General features: G+C 36.0%; 1 protein-coding gene across 2 annotated transcripts in view; it reads left to right on the forward strand.

Moving 5' to 3' along the window:
* Nucleotides 1-15,326, forward strand: part of KIF20B (kinesin family member 20B) — a 43,100-nt gene extending 27,774 nt beyond the window's left edge. Inside the window, exons 22-34 of one of the 2 annotated variants that reach the window (XM_087765114.1) lie at nucleotides 272-394; nucleotides 872-932; nucleotides 1,582-1,707; nucleotides 1,977-2,113; nucleotides 3,133-3,288; nucleotides 4,333-4,509; nucleotides 5,119-5,283; nucleotides 7,181-7,303; nucleotides 8,891-9,094; nucleotides 11,374-11,451; nucleotides 12,208-12,355; nucleotides 13,605-13,747; nucleotides 15,058-15,326. In XM_087765114.1, the coding sequence (XP_087621240.1) occupies nucleotides 272-394; nucleotides 872-932; nucleotides 1,582-1,707; nucleotides 1,977-2,113; nucleotides 3,133-3,288; nucleotides 4,333-4,509; nucleotides 5,119-5,283; nucleotides 7,181-7,303; nucleotides 8,891-9,094; nucleotides 11,374-11,451; nucleotides 12,208-12,355; nucleotides 13,605-13,747; nucleotides 15,058-15,135 (1,719 nt within the window). In that variant the 3' untranslated portion in view covers nucleotides 15,136-15,326. The remainder of the gene's footprint in view (nucleotides 1-271; nucleotides 395-871; nucleotides 933-1,581; nucleotides 1,708-1,976; nucleotides 2,114-3,132; nucleotides 3,289-4,332; nucleotides 4,510-5,118; nucleotides 5,284-7,180; nucleotides 7,304-8,890; nucleotides 9,095-11,373; nucleotides 11,452-12,207; nucleotides 12,356-13,604; nucleotides 13,748-15,057) is intronic. The other variant, XM_087765115.1, reaches the window with a different exon arrangement.
* Nucleotides 15,327-15,755: the final 429 nt, after the last annotated feature.

The following is a 15,755-nucleotide window of genomic DNA, read 5'->3' on the forward strand; positions in this document are numbered from 1 at the left end:
TTTTTTTTTTAAGGACAACTGAATTTGTAGTTTGATTATGTTATTTCCTGGTGTTGTTTTGGATTCCCCTGCCAAATGTAATACTCTTTTCTATAGTGAAAATCCTTCTCTAGGAAGGATGTACAGTATAGTGCGCTTCCAGCCCCTGAAATTTAGCTAAGATGCTGACAAAAATTTGACTCATAACTAGTTATTTAGATAACTTACAGAGATTGTAAAAGGCTTACAGCTAAATGTTAGCTTTGCTTGCTGTCTTTGTGTGTTGTTACAGGTATGTACAATGCGATCTGAGGAGAAATCCCTGAGGAACAAAGTTAATGAACTTCAGAAAATTAAAAACCAGCTTAGTGAAGAATTAGAGATGAAACAACGCACAATCCTGCAACTTAAAAAGGTATTTTATTTTTTAAAATTCTACTTGCTCTTGATTTTTTTAACTAATCCATTAATGAGGCAAGTTTTCCAAACAACAGGGGAAAGCTTACAGAAATTGGGGTAAAAATAAGAGTAGCCAGCTGAAATTAGTTTTAATGGATGAAAGATGTTTAAACAACTTCTCACTGCAGGATATTGTCAAATTGTTTTAAATAGAGTAATCTACCTAGTAAATGCCTACTTAATACCTGCAGATATTCTGATTAGTGACACTTAGATATGTTAGTGGCAATGTCTTCCTCTAAACGCTTTTTTTTTTTTATCAGCTTGAGTGCTCCTTCAGACTATATGAAAAACTTACTTATTTTGGACTGTTTGTCTTAAATACTTTATTCATTACTTATTAAAGCTCAGAATGAAAAGCTGCTTATTTCTAGCATGTATATTTGTTTCTTTCAACACATTTTCTTTAATTTGCTTTCAATGTGATATTTAGGAGCAGTTGAATAATGAGAAGCTGGAAGAAATCTCCAAACAGTACGAGAAAACACGTAAAGGTCAGAAAAAGCCATTATTGTTCTTTCTTTTTTTTTTTTTTTTTTTGGTGTGAAATTGTAACATAATGAGTTGTCATGTTGTTAACAGATTTGGAGAGTCTTGTATATTTATATTTTAAAATATTGAGAAACTCCAACCTGGACATTAAAATATTACAGTCAGGAACTAATTTTTATTGAATCATTATTAGCAGGTATATTTGAAAGCAAAGAAACAGTCTCAGAATTAGCAACATAAGCCCCTGAGAAAGTGTGGATTTGCTGTATCAGTGTTAACTTATTAAATGTTGATATTTATTTGCCATTTTAGTTGGCTGTTTTAACAAAATCAAACACTGAAACATGAACTAGCACAATAACAGTTTCTGCAGGTTTGATAAACGTTTAACAGTTGAACACTCATTAGTTTCTCATATAATACAAGCCATAGTATGACTGATGTTAATACTGAAACACTCACCTAAATCAAGTTGATGAGAATCACTTAAGAACTTTAGATTTGGATCATTCAGTAGAGAAGCTCTATTTCTTTCTAGTAGAGTTTTTAATCTCAGGGAATGGGGGAAATGGCTTGTAACAAAGGCACTTCGGGAGAGAATGGTGGGAACTAGGAGGGGACTCATCTGTAAATTTATTTTCAAATCTTCAGATCTGTGTGCAAAGGAGAAAATAATTGAAGATATGCGGATGACGTTAGAAGAACAAGAACAGACTCAGATTGAACAAGATCAAGTGCTTCAAGCCAAATTAGAAGAGACCAACAGATTAGTTTTGGGTAATCTCTCCATGGGAAAGGGAGCAGGGAGGCAGAATTGTTTTGGATATATTATGATAGCTGCTTTAAATTTCTGTTTTTATTTGTGGACTGTTATTTAGGCATTAATTTTATGTAGTACATTACTAACTGCTAACAGTTAAAGGCTTCTGTTGTCCCTTTGTGGTCATAGCTGATAAATCCAAGTAACTTTAGTAGAAGGATGTGAATGTGGTTAAATATGCATCTGAAACTGTACATAAAGTAACCTCATTTTGTGTACTGACTAGAACTGGAAGCATGGAAGCAGAAATATAGAGAGCTGAATAACCAGAGCAGTAATGACTGGCAGCAAAAGATGAGCAAAAACGAGGAGAAAAACATAAATGAAAATGAGGAATTAATAAAGCTGCAAAAAGAGCTGAAGGTAAAATATGGTGATGTAGTTCATACTTAGTTTTAAAGCCATAACTTTAATTTAGGAGTCTAAATTTCTTTCTGTCACTATCTTCAAGAGCTAGGGCATGATATGGTGAGTTGTTAGAGCGGTAAAGGAAACCTCCTCTAAAAGCTGCAGTGCTGCAGTGCACCAGTGCAGCGAAGTCTGTATGCCGTGTCTTTGTAATACACAGCATCACTGATGCCCCATAATGGAGTGCACCCTTCCCTATGTTATGCTACCATGCATGGTGCTTCTGTAGTTGGGCCCCTTGTACAGTTGTATTAATCAATCCAACTCCTGATATCTGTTCCGAACCTCTTTCCTGTCAGTTGCTTGGGCAACTAAATCAAACTCTTTCAAGATTTTGTGCTTGCTGTATGACCTGTAAGCCCTTCCTGTTCAGCTGAGGACTTGCCTCTAATTTTCCTTGGATTAGAAAGTAGACTTTTTTCCAAGCAGCTTTTCAGGTGCCTTCTGTCTTATGTGGGAGAATGTCTGACAAGAGGTTTGATTGTGATGGAAAAGGAGGCAAAGTTGCTGTGGATTGAAGGGATGTTCTTGGGTATGCATTATCTCTGCCTACCGTTCAAATTGTACTGCATTATTTGCCTTTCAGTCTTGAAGTAGAAGTAAGTTTTCTAACATGTCCTGTAAGGCAGCATAAAAGATTGGGAATTTGTGAGTTGAGTCTCTGTACCATTACTTTTGGTGTGACTTTTATAGTGTTTGTGACTTACCCAGAGCATTTGTAGCAGAAGAAAATTCTGTTCCATGAAGATGCGCCAGTCTGAATAAGAAGTGCTGAAAATTGTTAATTTTTTTCAATGGAGAAGAATAAATGAGAATGTAATACTTGTGCTTGGGAATATGCTGGAGTAAAACTGTGCTAGTATTTCTATTATCTTTTTGAAACTAATTCATTTAATGGTAATCTGGACTTTAAGACTTCTTTGGTTTTTGCTTAATCTCTACCTATGGTTTTATTTCTGGTTTCATTAAAATAGGAAAATGAGGCAAAGTATCAAACTGATAGAAAGAAATGGATGGAGGAAAAAATGGTACTCATAAGTCAAGTAAAAGAAGCTGAGAGCCATCGCAACAGAGAAATGAGAAAATCTGCAGAGGACAGAGAACGTCATGTAGAGCAGCAGGCAGAAATTGTAAGTGACTGGAGGTCCCAGCAGAGTCCTCTAGTGTAACTCTAGTACAGAGCAAATCTCATGTCAAGTGATCACAGGGTGGGCACTTGAGGGTAGCTGGCCTTTATCAAAGTCCCCTCACTTTATTACATGCCAAAGCCTAGATGAGATCTTCTCAATATGAAAAGGGAAGAATAGGAAGGTCATAAAGTGAAAAAGTTTAGTATGTAATGGAAGTTAACGTGTCTGTTCCTTTCTATCCTATCACTACCACCATCTCGCTAAGAATTCTTCAGACTTCATCTTGTATGTAGAACACCAATAAGTAACCTACACTTAAATGAATTGCTACTTAATGAAGCTAAGAAAACATACTTTGAAAAATAAGATTTGTTGCTTGGCTTTTCTTAAAAAAAAAAAAAAAGCTTATGAGGCTTTAGAAGGAAAAGGCAAGCAGAAGTTGATGAACAAAAAAGCTGGTTTCCAGATATAGAGTAAAAATACTTGGTCAAAATGCTAGTGGTTTTGCTACTACGTCACTTTCAAAATAGAGTGGCTGATAGTTAATAACAAGGTGGATACCTGGCCTGTTCCCTGGACTGCATCAAGGTTGTAATTTCTTAAGGATATGAAATTATTATATGAATCTGTACAATCTAAAACTATACGTGCATTTAGAAGTAGTTAGCAATGACTTTCTGGACCTGCAATCAGTACAGGAGGATGTTAGGAGCTTAGTACTACTTTCACTTTGTCTGTGAAGTTGCTTGCTTGAGACTTGTTAGCAGTAAAATCACAAAGTGAGCAAACAGGACTGGTGGTTCTTAACAAAAATTCTCTTCACAAAAAGTATAAATATAGATACAGATTTTCTAATTGAAGCATGGTTTGCTTTTGCATATTTGTAGTGAAACTAGTTCTATGTGGGCTTTTTAAGATCTACATAGGCTCTCAAGTTTACTAAGGCCATAAAATAGTACTAACTGTGTGAAACCAAACTATCAGAACAGTTCAGATAGGTTAGAATTGAATGCTGTTTCTACACACTGTTTTTTCCCCATTTAGGAAAGACTTACTGCGCAGCTGGTGGAAAAGGACTGCAATCTTCAAAAGTGGCGTGAAGAAAGAGATAAATTGGTAGAAGCTTTGGAAGTACAGCTCAAGACTTTGGCTTCTAACACCACACAAAAAGATAAAGAAATAGCAGAACTGAAACAGGCCGCACTAAAGGATTCAGGAAAGGTCATCCCTCTCTTTCTTGTTCCTGTGTGATTTTTTTTTTTTTTTAATTTTGTTTTATCCATTAATTCTGCAAAACACTATGCTTGCTTTTTGCATTTTGGTTCTATTTTTTGTTCTTAAATACTGTTGTATTGAAACCATTTCCAGCTAAGTTTAAAAAAAGCTTTGTTTTTTTTGAAACTGAATTTGTAACAGTAACTGAAGTTTCAAAATACTTAGTAGTTCAAATAAACACTCAAGTCTATTTGGTCCTTTGATTGCAAAGTTAGACTGGAAATTTGAAACACTTATCACACGTGCTGCCTTTTTCACAGCACCAAGGACTTAATGAACAAATAGGAGGTGAACTTCTTATAACTCTACGTAAGTAGAGTAAAAAAAATAAAAAAAGTTGCAGTACGTCTTCCCAGGCTGTGTTATGACTCTTCTTCACTTTGAATAGTGGCCACTTATACATGAAATTAATGGCTTTTTGTTGGATAGCTGACTGTTTTAGCCTGCAATTCTAAAACTATGCCACTGTGCTAAGTAATCATAATGATGCTTGTGTATATGTTAATTTCTTTTGTTAATCCTGCAATTTGTGGCAATTTTTGCTATGTTTATTAGGATAAGGAAACTGATATAGAAGAACTAAGAAAACAGCTGGCTGAGAAAGATGACTTTATAAAGGAATTGAAACAACGCGTTAACCATGAAAGTCTTCGGTCTTTGGCAGAAATACCTTTACCTGAAGAAGGACAAGATAAAATAGATCAGTCTGTAAAAAAAGAGGTATGTTTGCTATATTTATAGAAAGTATGTACTAATGATATATTGTTAATAACTTTTGTTATTTTTCTCAGTATATATTTCAGCAACATTGGGAATCTCTCAAGTTACTTTTCATAGTTCTTCATACTTTAGCTATATCTTCAATTCTGAATTCTTGTTCGTACTTTTTCTCTCCCTCTTTCATGCTTGCTCTCAGAAAAATAGTACTTTAGTTAATAGAATACCACCTCTCTCTACATTATAGAACTTATATATCTGAAGGAAAAGCTAGTTAACTAATCCAGGTTCTAGAGATTTGAAGACATATTTGTGTTGTCATCTCAATTTGCTTATGTCAATGTAAAGGGGATTTCAGCTCAAACAACTTTCATGATATCACCTGTAATGTGGCAATAGAGATGATTCTGTAATTAGAGCTGCCAGCCCATATGGGGGGGTGACAAGAACAAAACAGTATCTTGCATCCCACTTAAAACCAAAACAAAACAGTATTTGAAGTTTACACAAAGAAAAGATCAACTTTGCATATTTCCTGAACAAAAATTAAAAGGCTTGCGACTGTACTAAGACTCCTGATTCTGACTGAACCCTTGTGTGCTACCTGAATAGTATTTAATGAGGTAGTTCTCCTGCTAAACTGAATTAATGCTATATGGCTCTGTTGCTAATTAATAATGAACAGGGCTGAATACGGGTTTCCTAGCAGTCCCTTCCCTGGCCACTAGAAGATGTGATTCTCCTCTTGTTGCAGAACTAGACTGAATGCCCAAATGCATTTCTTCATCTCTTTGCTGTCTACTGAGAAATAAGACTGGCTAGTTTCTTACTGCTTCTTCACTTCAGCTAGTGCCATATAGATAAAGCTTGTGATGTATGAGGGAGGACAGAATAGCTCTCAGAAGGGTTACTGCTTCATACAGCTTAGTAACAGCAGCTAAGAGAGCACCGTAAAATTAGTTATTTTTGCTATAAAATCAGTTATAGAGAAGAACTGTTGTGAACAGTTGGTGCTGAAGTATTTACCTCAAGACAGTAACAACAATACTTGATGTTATGAATGAAGAGAGGCTGCTAACAGGATTATCACATGAGAAACTGTTATGGTGGTGTTGAAGTGAATGGGGTAAAGTTTTTTTTTTGGGGGGAAATCAAATAATTCTCAGGAAAGACATAGTGGAGATAAAGAAGAAAAACTAAGGTGATTTGGGTGATGTGTCTCCTGCCTTGTGAGGAGAGGCTAAGAAGCTGGCACTCTGATTAGGAGAGGTTAAGGCCACCAGAGGGTTATGGGGCTGAGGCTTACAAAATCATGGTTGTGGTGGGTAAACAGAAGGCAGAACTGTTCTTCCTAAAATCCTGCAAGAACTGGACAGCACTTGATGAAAGTAATAGGAGATAATTTTAAAACAGTTAAAATAACATATTCCTATATGAAGCAGCTAGTGATCTTCTGGAGGCGGTGGAAATGGGTACTGTCAGCAGGGATTAGAAAAATTTGTAGTAGAAATCCATAAATGTATTTGTAAATGGGTACTCTGAGGATTAGGCAGAGCTGTACCCTCTGACGCTTCTAATGCAACAACTGAGAGTGCTGGGAGAGTATGGAGGGAACAGATGACAAGGTGGCCAGGATCACACATGTTATCCCTAAATAGCATCTCCCTTTGCCACTCTCGGAGGCAGAATGTTGAACTAGATGGACTGTTGGTGAGACCCAGCAGGGCACATCTTACGATCGCATTGTGAATAGATGTTACTGACTTAAACTTGTGTTGTCTTTCAGCCCGGGTGTTCATTAGCTGTCTGCCTTGAGCTTTTATATTGTAACTTTAGAAAACTCAAAATATTTCGAGGTTTACAATCTAGCATAATCTTTATTCATTCTAAATATTTACAGTTTATGGAAAAACAAAGCAAGATTAATCTTATAGCTGGACAAAGTATTCCAGTGAGATATGATGAAGTTAAAGAGAATTATTCATTATCTCGATGTCCTAGCAGTGCCTCTTCATTAAGTGAGGTTGGTATAAAACTTTCAATTTGAAAATTATATGCAGTTTTATGGATTTTGCTAAATTCAGAATAGGGAAGAAAATGTGTCCCATTGCCTGAAGAATTCTAAAGTTTTATTCTGCAAATCCCTTTCTTGGTGATCAGATCACCTGATTTAGTGGCTTTTGGTAGAAATAAAAGCTGTATAACATAATCATGTGAATAATTATATCTGATTTCAACTGTGTGCTCTTGAAAACTTATCTCTCACCAATGATTATGAAGTGGCTGATTATTAGATAAGTCACCTGAAAAAAAATATGTAAACTCTTTTAAATGGATGAGCAATACCAGGGCAAATGGGATTTGCTTTCTTCCTCTGCAGGATTCCTGCGTGTAGCTTTGTTAGCTAATGATACTAACCATTCCTATGTAACTTTTTGATTACTAACTCTTTCATGAAGTAGCAGTTATAAAGAAAAAAGTTTTTATTAGCTGACTCCATTCTTGGGAATGCAGTGGTGCTGGTATTCCCACCCAAAATCCCAGCAAACCTATTGAAGAAGGTGACTACCTTTTGGCTTTCCATGAGCTTTGATCATTTTCCTTTTTGAGAGGACGAAGGTACCCTTCAGGGTGAACCAGCATAAGAAGCAACAGCAGCTAGTCTGTTTGGGACCCTGTTAGCAGCAGCAGTAGCAGCCATGGGCTGTTTCTCACCACCAACAACCCCAGCAGCCCATCTTCATGTTGCATTCAAACAGCCACTGAATTCATTTTTGTGTGCTAGCCAGCAGCTGAACTGCTGCCACAGAGATGCAGGAGTTGAGGAGACCATGGCTCTGACTTTCTTGCTGGTTTTGCTGAGAAAAACAGGGTCGGGTGGATGGTGGAAGGCAAGTGCTGCTGGGGAAGAAATGTTGTGCAAACTGACAATTTCCATCCCACCCGCACGGTGCAGCTCTTGTGGCTTGGCTGTAAGCAGGTACAAGACAAGGTCTTCAGCTTGCAGGCAGTGGTGCTGCCTGAATGCCTGCTCTTCCTCCAGAGAGCAGATAGTGATGTAGAAGTTTCTCATAGGTTGAATTTGACTTGTAGCTTGCCAGCTGGACCTTGTTACTTACACAATTAACTTCTCTAGTGTAGAAGAGGAAGGGAAAGTTCCATAAAGGTAAGCTAGAGAAAGATTATACTTTCCTCTCAAAAGCTCCTGTTACTGCCTAGTTCCTAAGGAGCAGCAGAGTTAAGATGAAGAAAATCATGTCAATTCTACTACTGCTAGCTGTGAAAACTGTGACTAGCTGTCTCTGCACTTGAAGAAAATTACTTGGAAACAAAGTATCAGGCTGCATTCACCAAGGAAAACTTTAAGTTCTGTGATCACAGATAGAAATGTTAACTTTTTAAAATTTAACAAAAAAGTTTTAGCAAATAAGAGTTAAACTCTGCTATAGCTGAAGTAGATTTCTTCACTTCTATTATAAATGTTCCAAAAGCTAACAGCTGGAAAACGGAATGCTTACTTTGCAATCCACTGGAGAGGAACATATATTATAGTTTTTTAACTCATAATTATTTTAAAACTTGTTTTCTTAAAATTTCTATATGCTTGCAGGACCATTCAGAAATTGTCCTTGACTCTTCTGAAGTGTCCATGGAAAATGGAAAAACTAGTCGGTTCCCAAAACCAGAGATGGAAATCCAGTTCACACCTCTGCAACCCAATAAGATGGAGGTGAAGCACCAAGGCAGCACCTTACCAGTTACAGTTAAAATGCTCAAGCCAAGAAAGAAAAGGAAGAGTGAAGAGATGGATGAGGTATGACCTAGACCAACCAACAAAATACGTTGTGCGGTTTTTCAATGTATTACTCTGATCATTTGTTAAAATCTTATCTTTATCTTCTGATTCTCACTGGGATCCTAAGGATCCTAGGGTATATTTAAAAACCACCACCCTCACCCCACCCCCGCCAAGTGATAGATCTCTGGCCTGTGTTGAATAAGGTCATAGACTTTAGTTTATTCAGACTCTGACCCCTTGTCCCTGATTTGCACTTTCTCTTTACCTTTTACATTTCTCTCTCCCTGCTGGTACCATTTGCTCCTGTCTCCAGCTCTGATCTGTGGGATTACAGACCAGTTCTATAGAATTGCTTCTTTTGATTTAGGCAATCATTGGTATCAATTATAATATCTTCTAATAGGCAATTACAAGTTAAGCCCCTGGGCTTAATCAATGCATTTCAGAGTTTCAAGACCACTTCCTTTGACTTTATTTCTCCAGCCTGTTTTCTTTGATCTTTTTGTACTTAGAGGGACTATACAAAACTAATTGCACCAGCACCTGAACCTCCCTGTTTTCTGTAGACCTTAATTCCTCTTTAATTCCTTCAGTTGTGCTAGGTTATATCCTCCAGCCTTCTTAATGTGCTGTGGTGTTTACACGTGAGACTAAGGCTCCACAGCAGTTCAAGGTGGTAAAAACTTCACTGCACCTACCTGGACTGCCTGTTCCTTTCCTCTGCATTTTATCAGCATTAGCACCAACACAGCTATCTCTAAGACACTTACAAAGGCTATGAAACCCTAAGACCACATTGTGGTGGTACTTACATACTTGTGATCCTACTTGGGGGTCTTATGAATCTCTGTACTTCTAAGGACTTTTGAAGCTGACAGGTGAGTATGAGGGAGATGACCTGTAGATGATTTGGCTAGGTGGTAAGTGATCTCTTTCCGCAAGTGAGCTTGTCTCTGCTGGAGAGTGAAATATCAGATGCTTTTCTAGCATTTCTCATTCAAGCATTCCCAAGTGATATATTTTTTTTTTAATCTTTTAGTAAAATAAGGGAAATAATCACTTCAGTGATTAGTGTTCAAGTGCTTCAACAAACTCGTTTTGTTAAACCTGGATTGCAAAAGTAACTGTTAAAAGCTGTGTAAATTAATTCATCTGGAATTCAACACTTCATTCTGGAATAATGTCCCGAGTTGATTTAACCTTCCTGTGTCTTCAACCAATTTTCTTCGAGAGTAGTATTCTCTCAGGCTGCTGGAAGAGTAGGTGTAAAAATAACCGCCCTTCTGAAGGTACTGAAAAGTACTGAACCTTATCTAGAGATGAATATATTTCATCTAATGTAGTTATCCATGTTTTTAGAGAAGACTGTTTTATGAATCCATTTAAATCCTTTCATAATGTAGTAGTCCATGTTCAGACCCTTATGGGATAACATTTAGCTAAGTAACTTTTCAATAACATGGAACCATGGAACTAAATTTAAAAGTATCTTGTTGCTCTCTTATTCACCTGAACGTTACTCTTAAATGTTATTTTCATGTTACATATGCCAAACAGAAATAGATTATAAAATGACTCGGTAACTTTAGCTGTCAGAAGTCTACTGAAGACACAATTTCTTTCTTAAATTTCCTAAAACTGAAAAGCACATTGTCAGCACTAAAACTAAGGACTGAAGGGAAACCTGTGGTGCTAAAATAACCACGTACTGCTCATCTCAAAGTTTTAAAAAATAAAACAAAACCCCCTTGTTTTTTTAGAAACAAACAAAACCAAATCTTTTGCAGAGACTCCCTTCTGATTAAACAAAGAACAAAATCCTCTTTCCCTTCTTTCTGACACTTATTAGTTAGTATGGCTATCAGTTATCTGAAATCTCTTGGCACCACTTCACAATATAGAAGATGTCTTTTAATGACAGCTTAACAATGGTACTATGCTACTAACCTGTTTTTATAGTTGTCACCATAAATCTGAATTTACATTGAGATTTATTGAGTTAATTTCAATTTATGTGTTCACTTGTCAAATGTCTTAAAGCCAAAAGTATAAGAAATAATGGAGGGAAGAAAATAGCAAATGTCACAATGGTTTGAGTACAGGTATTTCTAGTTCCCTTCCACAAATTTGTTTAGTGTTTAATTCACATTTGAATAGTTACCTCTATTCAGTATTAGCCAATGCCTCCCTGCTGTTAGTCATAGCATTTAAACAGTGGCTGCTTCTGCAATATAAATAATTGTTGTCCTTTCCAGAAGAATCCTAGTTAAAATTTGTCATATTTATTTTCTTAGGATTTTGTGAAAAGTGAGAACAAGAAAAATGCAAAACCTGCTATGACTGATTCACCTTCTACAAGCAACAAGAAAATGGTTTGGTTTTGTTCTATTTTTGAAGTTATTATTTTGGCCTTTTCTGTAAAGGTGGACTTGTGAAAGGAGCAAACATTCTTATGCAGCAGTATCTTATCCTTAAGAATCCCATTCAAGTACATAGATAAACACTTATGTTGTCTTCCTACTAAACTCTATAAGCTAACCAAAGAGAGTAAGTCTGTATTTGCCAAGAATGTGTACTAGCTGCAGTGTACAATGATTCAAAGGGAAGGATGTTGTATATTGAATAGTTATGAAGACTAGTTTGAACATACTATTAGTACATGTGATGTTATAGGCAATGCCTTTGAAGTAAAACTGAGGTTCATGTCTTCTGTATGCATGACAATTAAAAAGATTATTTGAGGCCTTAGTAGTAACGTGGGCAGGTTCAGAGGGTGGGTAGTAGATTTATTTTCCCCATCAGTTTCCTCCTGTTTTATTTATAACTAGAACAGCTTTTCTAATGAAACACTCTACAACTTTTAATCTACTTTTTTTTTTTTAAAGAAACTGTTTCCTATGTTACTCTTGCCCTTAAATGTATTTGACAATTTTTTTTTTTCTTCTGGGTATAAAAAGAGATTGTCTACATTGCTTGCTGGGGTAGTATTGTTAGTATAATGAACAGAGTTGTCAGTAGTAAAGCTCAAAATGTCAGCTTGAAAATAACATTGAAGCCGAATAAAATAGAATTAAACTTGAAGAGAAGTCAATTTTCAACTTAAACAATGATCTTGTATTTCTGTACAGATGTCTACTACACAGTCATTCAGAAAAGAATACCCCTTAAGAAAGCAAGAATCTACTTCAAGTAAAAGGTCCGCTAAAAAGAAAGATGGAACACTACAAAAAATTGGAGATTTTTTCCAAAATTCTCCTACTATTATTCACTCTAAAGGTTTGTACAGAATAAATAAGGCTTATTCCATGTTCTCTGGGCATTGTAGAATGGCTGTTTTTTCTGTAATCTATTAATGTATATGTTGTTAAAGGACATGTTCACTGCATTAAGTTGTTCTTTTTGTTTATGAAATAATGGAGTCTGAACTGGGGCCTGCTATATCGAATCTTGCAGAGTAGAAAAGGTTGTCTTGATTGCAAGGACCACATGGTTCTAAAGTTTAGGTTAAGTGTGAAAGGTAAACCAGGTGGAATGAAAGGATGCAGTGTGGAATATGTACATATAAATTTATGATAAAAACAATGATAACTGCTAAGCTCAAAATGTCTGAGTTACTTTATTCTTGCTTACAGTAAAATAGTTAAAGGCATTTCAGAAACTTGCCCTACTGCTCTAAAAAAAAAAAAAAATCAAGAGCTTAATCCAAACTTCAAACCTTACCTTGTTCTATAAGCAATCCCTCTTCCCCCTCACCCCCCGCCCCCCCCCCCCAGCAACCCGACTCTATTTCTGTGGAAATTGTATTAATGATTTTTTTAATGTGTGTATGTGGGAGGGGAAGATTAGTTCTACAGAATCCTAAAGCTGGTGTCTCATGAAAATATTTGGAAGACTTCAAAAAAACTGACTATGAAGCCATTAATGGATTTCGTTAAGTTTAAGCATAGCCTTGGGAAGATTAACTGCTAGGACTTTCTATTGAAGAACACATTTTCATTCTTTCCTACAGTAAGACATGTTCTTTGAGTTGCTGTGTTTGTTTAAAAAAAGATTAAAATTAACAGAGGCTTCAAGGAATCGCCAGCGTTAAATTCTAAAAGACACTATAATTTGGTTGATTAAAACAAGGTCAGTCATTATTCAACGTGGACAGTTAAATTTAAGATCTCTGTACCATCTTGAAAACTTGACTTGCTGCAGAGTACATCTTACTTATCTGCAGTGGAATTTTAAAAATTTTCCAGGTTTGTCAGATTTGTTCCATGAGAACAACATATCATTTTCAATGGAAGCCAAATCCAGACTACTCAAAACTTCACCCTGAAAATACTTAATTTGAGCAGATGAATTCTAGTTTGTAACCTTTATTACCATGTCCTGTATTTTTTTTTTTCCTCTTTTGCATAACTTAGTGTTGTTTGGTATTTCTTCTTTCCTTCTAGCTCATAATAAGCATTATCATTCATTTATTTTGAGGCGCTCAAAACCAGTAAGACATTGATGTACAATAAAATTTTTCTTCTAGCAAAGAAGCTGATGGCAACAATAACCTCTCCCAAGTCTGCACAACCAGAAGGTGTCAAAGAAAACGAGCTCAAGCCAAAACGAGCTAAGAGAAAGCTGTATTCAACTGACATTTCTTGCCCTCTAGATATCCCTGCTTCTTCAGTAAGTGATTACAGGTTACTGTTCTGTCCACTGTAATGTATTTCTGTAATCTTGGCTTAAAATAAGCTATTAGGGGGACAGAACAAACCTGAAGGTCTGATCAAATAGCAGAAGAGGTTTGAAGTAGTGATTTATTTTTTGATTCTACCTAAGCATTCCTTTTGGTCTTTTCTTCCTGCTGTTTTACTTAATTTTCTCTGTTTTCTCACTTCTTCTCTGTGTTTGACTGCTGACTTACCATATAGGTGATCCAGCAATCATGGAGATACCTTTAAATTTGGATCCATAAATATCTTAGCTGTGGTATGTGGAGGATTACTTTTTCCTCTACTACAGCAATTAAGTCTTAATTTGTTTTTCCAGTAGTTGGTGTTCATTTAAGTGTAGCGTAAAGGGAGAATAGAAATAGAGACCATTAAGGGATCCATAGATTTGGAATAGTATGATTGAAATGCTAAAGATAAAGGTCTTGCATGTGCAATTAACTTTGCAGGGCAAGTGAGCACCTAAGGTAATTTCCAATTCCATTTATGCCCAGCTGATATTTGGGTTACTTTAGGATGTGGATACATCCATGCTTTTCCAAAGCACAGTTCAGATAGCCTTCTGGCTGTGCTTAAAGTGTGTTGCCTTGTCTAAGCCAGCCTATAGAGTCTCATAGGCCAGGACTTAATGTATTGTTCCTGAAATCCAACTTTATGGTTTTCATAGTAGCTATAGTGCTGAGCATACTCTTGCTCTGTTGGAAGTACATCTCTTCATTCTGTTCAGTCCTTTCTTCCCTTCGCTATGGTGTTTGCCCATATTTAGATATCCTATTGAATTTTCTGTAAATTGTACAAATAGATGCGGCAGAAACCAAAATGCTGTCCATAGGAGGATGAAAAAAATGCCAGAAATGCAGAGCAAAAGAAGCTAAGAGGCTTGGAAGTGAAAGGAAAAGTGAAAGACTGAACCCTGTGAAGATCAGAGAAAGCTAAAGGAATTTAAACTAAAAACACTTCCTGTTTCACAAAATGAGTATTAGAGATTAGAAGTGAGAGCTGCTTTCAGATCACATTTTTCTTTGGACTTTGGTATTTGTTTCAGCAAAAATGGAATTTTGTATGTTCCCAGTATTTATTGCTTATTATGATGCACTAAAATGGTCTCTATATCCTGGAGACCTCTGACTAAAAGATAATAGGCAAATTTCATTCTGAAAACAGCTTCTGGGAAAAAACACGCTCTTGGTTACATGGGTCTAGGAGTGCATGTCATTTGTCTCTGGAAAAAATGCTGAGTAATTCTTGAAATATCATCTTTTTCAGATCTTTATAGAACAAAAAGAGAAGGAAAGTGATCATCTAATCATCAAGCGACGGCTACGATCAAAAACAGCTAAATAATCTTGCAAAAGCATGTTTGTATTTAGGACATAGTTCTAGTTAGGACATAATTCCATTGTGTTATTTCAGCTGATTGTATATAGGAAGTAATAGATACTTAGCCATGCTCCGAAGTCTGTATATAGCTGTATAGAATTGTTCTGATGTGTTCCAGTTCTGACTCCATTAAAGCTGAAATACTGTTCAAGAAATATTGTGTCTGATTTTTTTTTTTATGGTGTCTTTGGAAGTGTTCATAACTTACCCATTGTGCAGTAAGAACTATGCCTGTGTGGAATGGTTTTAAGTTGCTTTATTCAGGTGGCCACTATTATTACCATAACTTTGAGTGGAAAAAAATGAATACACATCAAAACTTGTATATCCTTAAATTCTTTAAGAAGATTAACAAAAATTCTGTGAAGGGACAAAATTAAGGAATTGGCACTATGTGGAGAAATATGATGTTTTTCATCACTTGTGTGGTTTTAACAGACTTCTGTTTTCTCTTCTAAATTAAGTCATTGATAAGCATAATATTCTTTCTTTAGGGATTATAATATCCATAAATACTTATAATCTGCTATTAGAATTGATCCACTCTCAGACATTTGACATTTTATTCTAACCATCCAGTTTGC

Source organism: Nipponia nippon, unplaced genomic scaffold (assembly GCF_047370975.1).
Source record: "Nipponia nippon isolate SJK-2023a ecotype South Korea unplaced genomic scaffold, ASM4737097v1 scaffold_3, whole genome shotgun sequence".
Classification (NCBI taxonomy): domain Eukaryota; kingdom Metazoa; phylum Chordata; class Aves; order Pelecaniformes; family Threskiornithidae; genus Nipponia; species Nipponia nippon.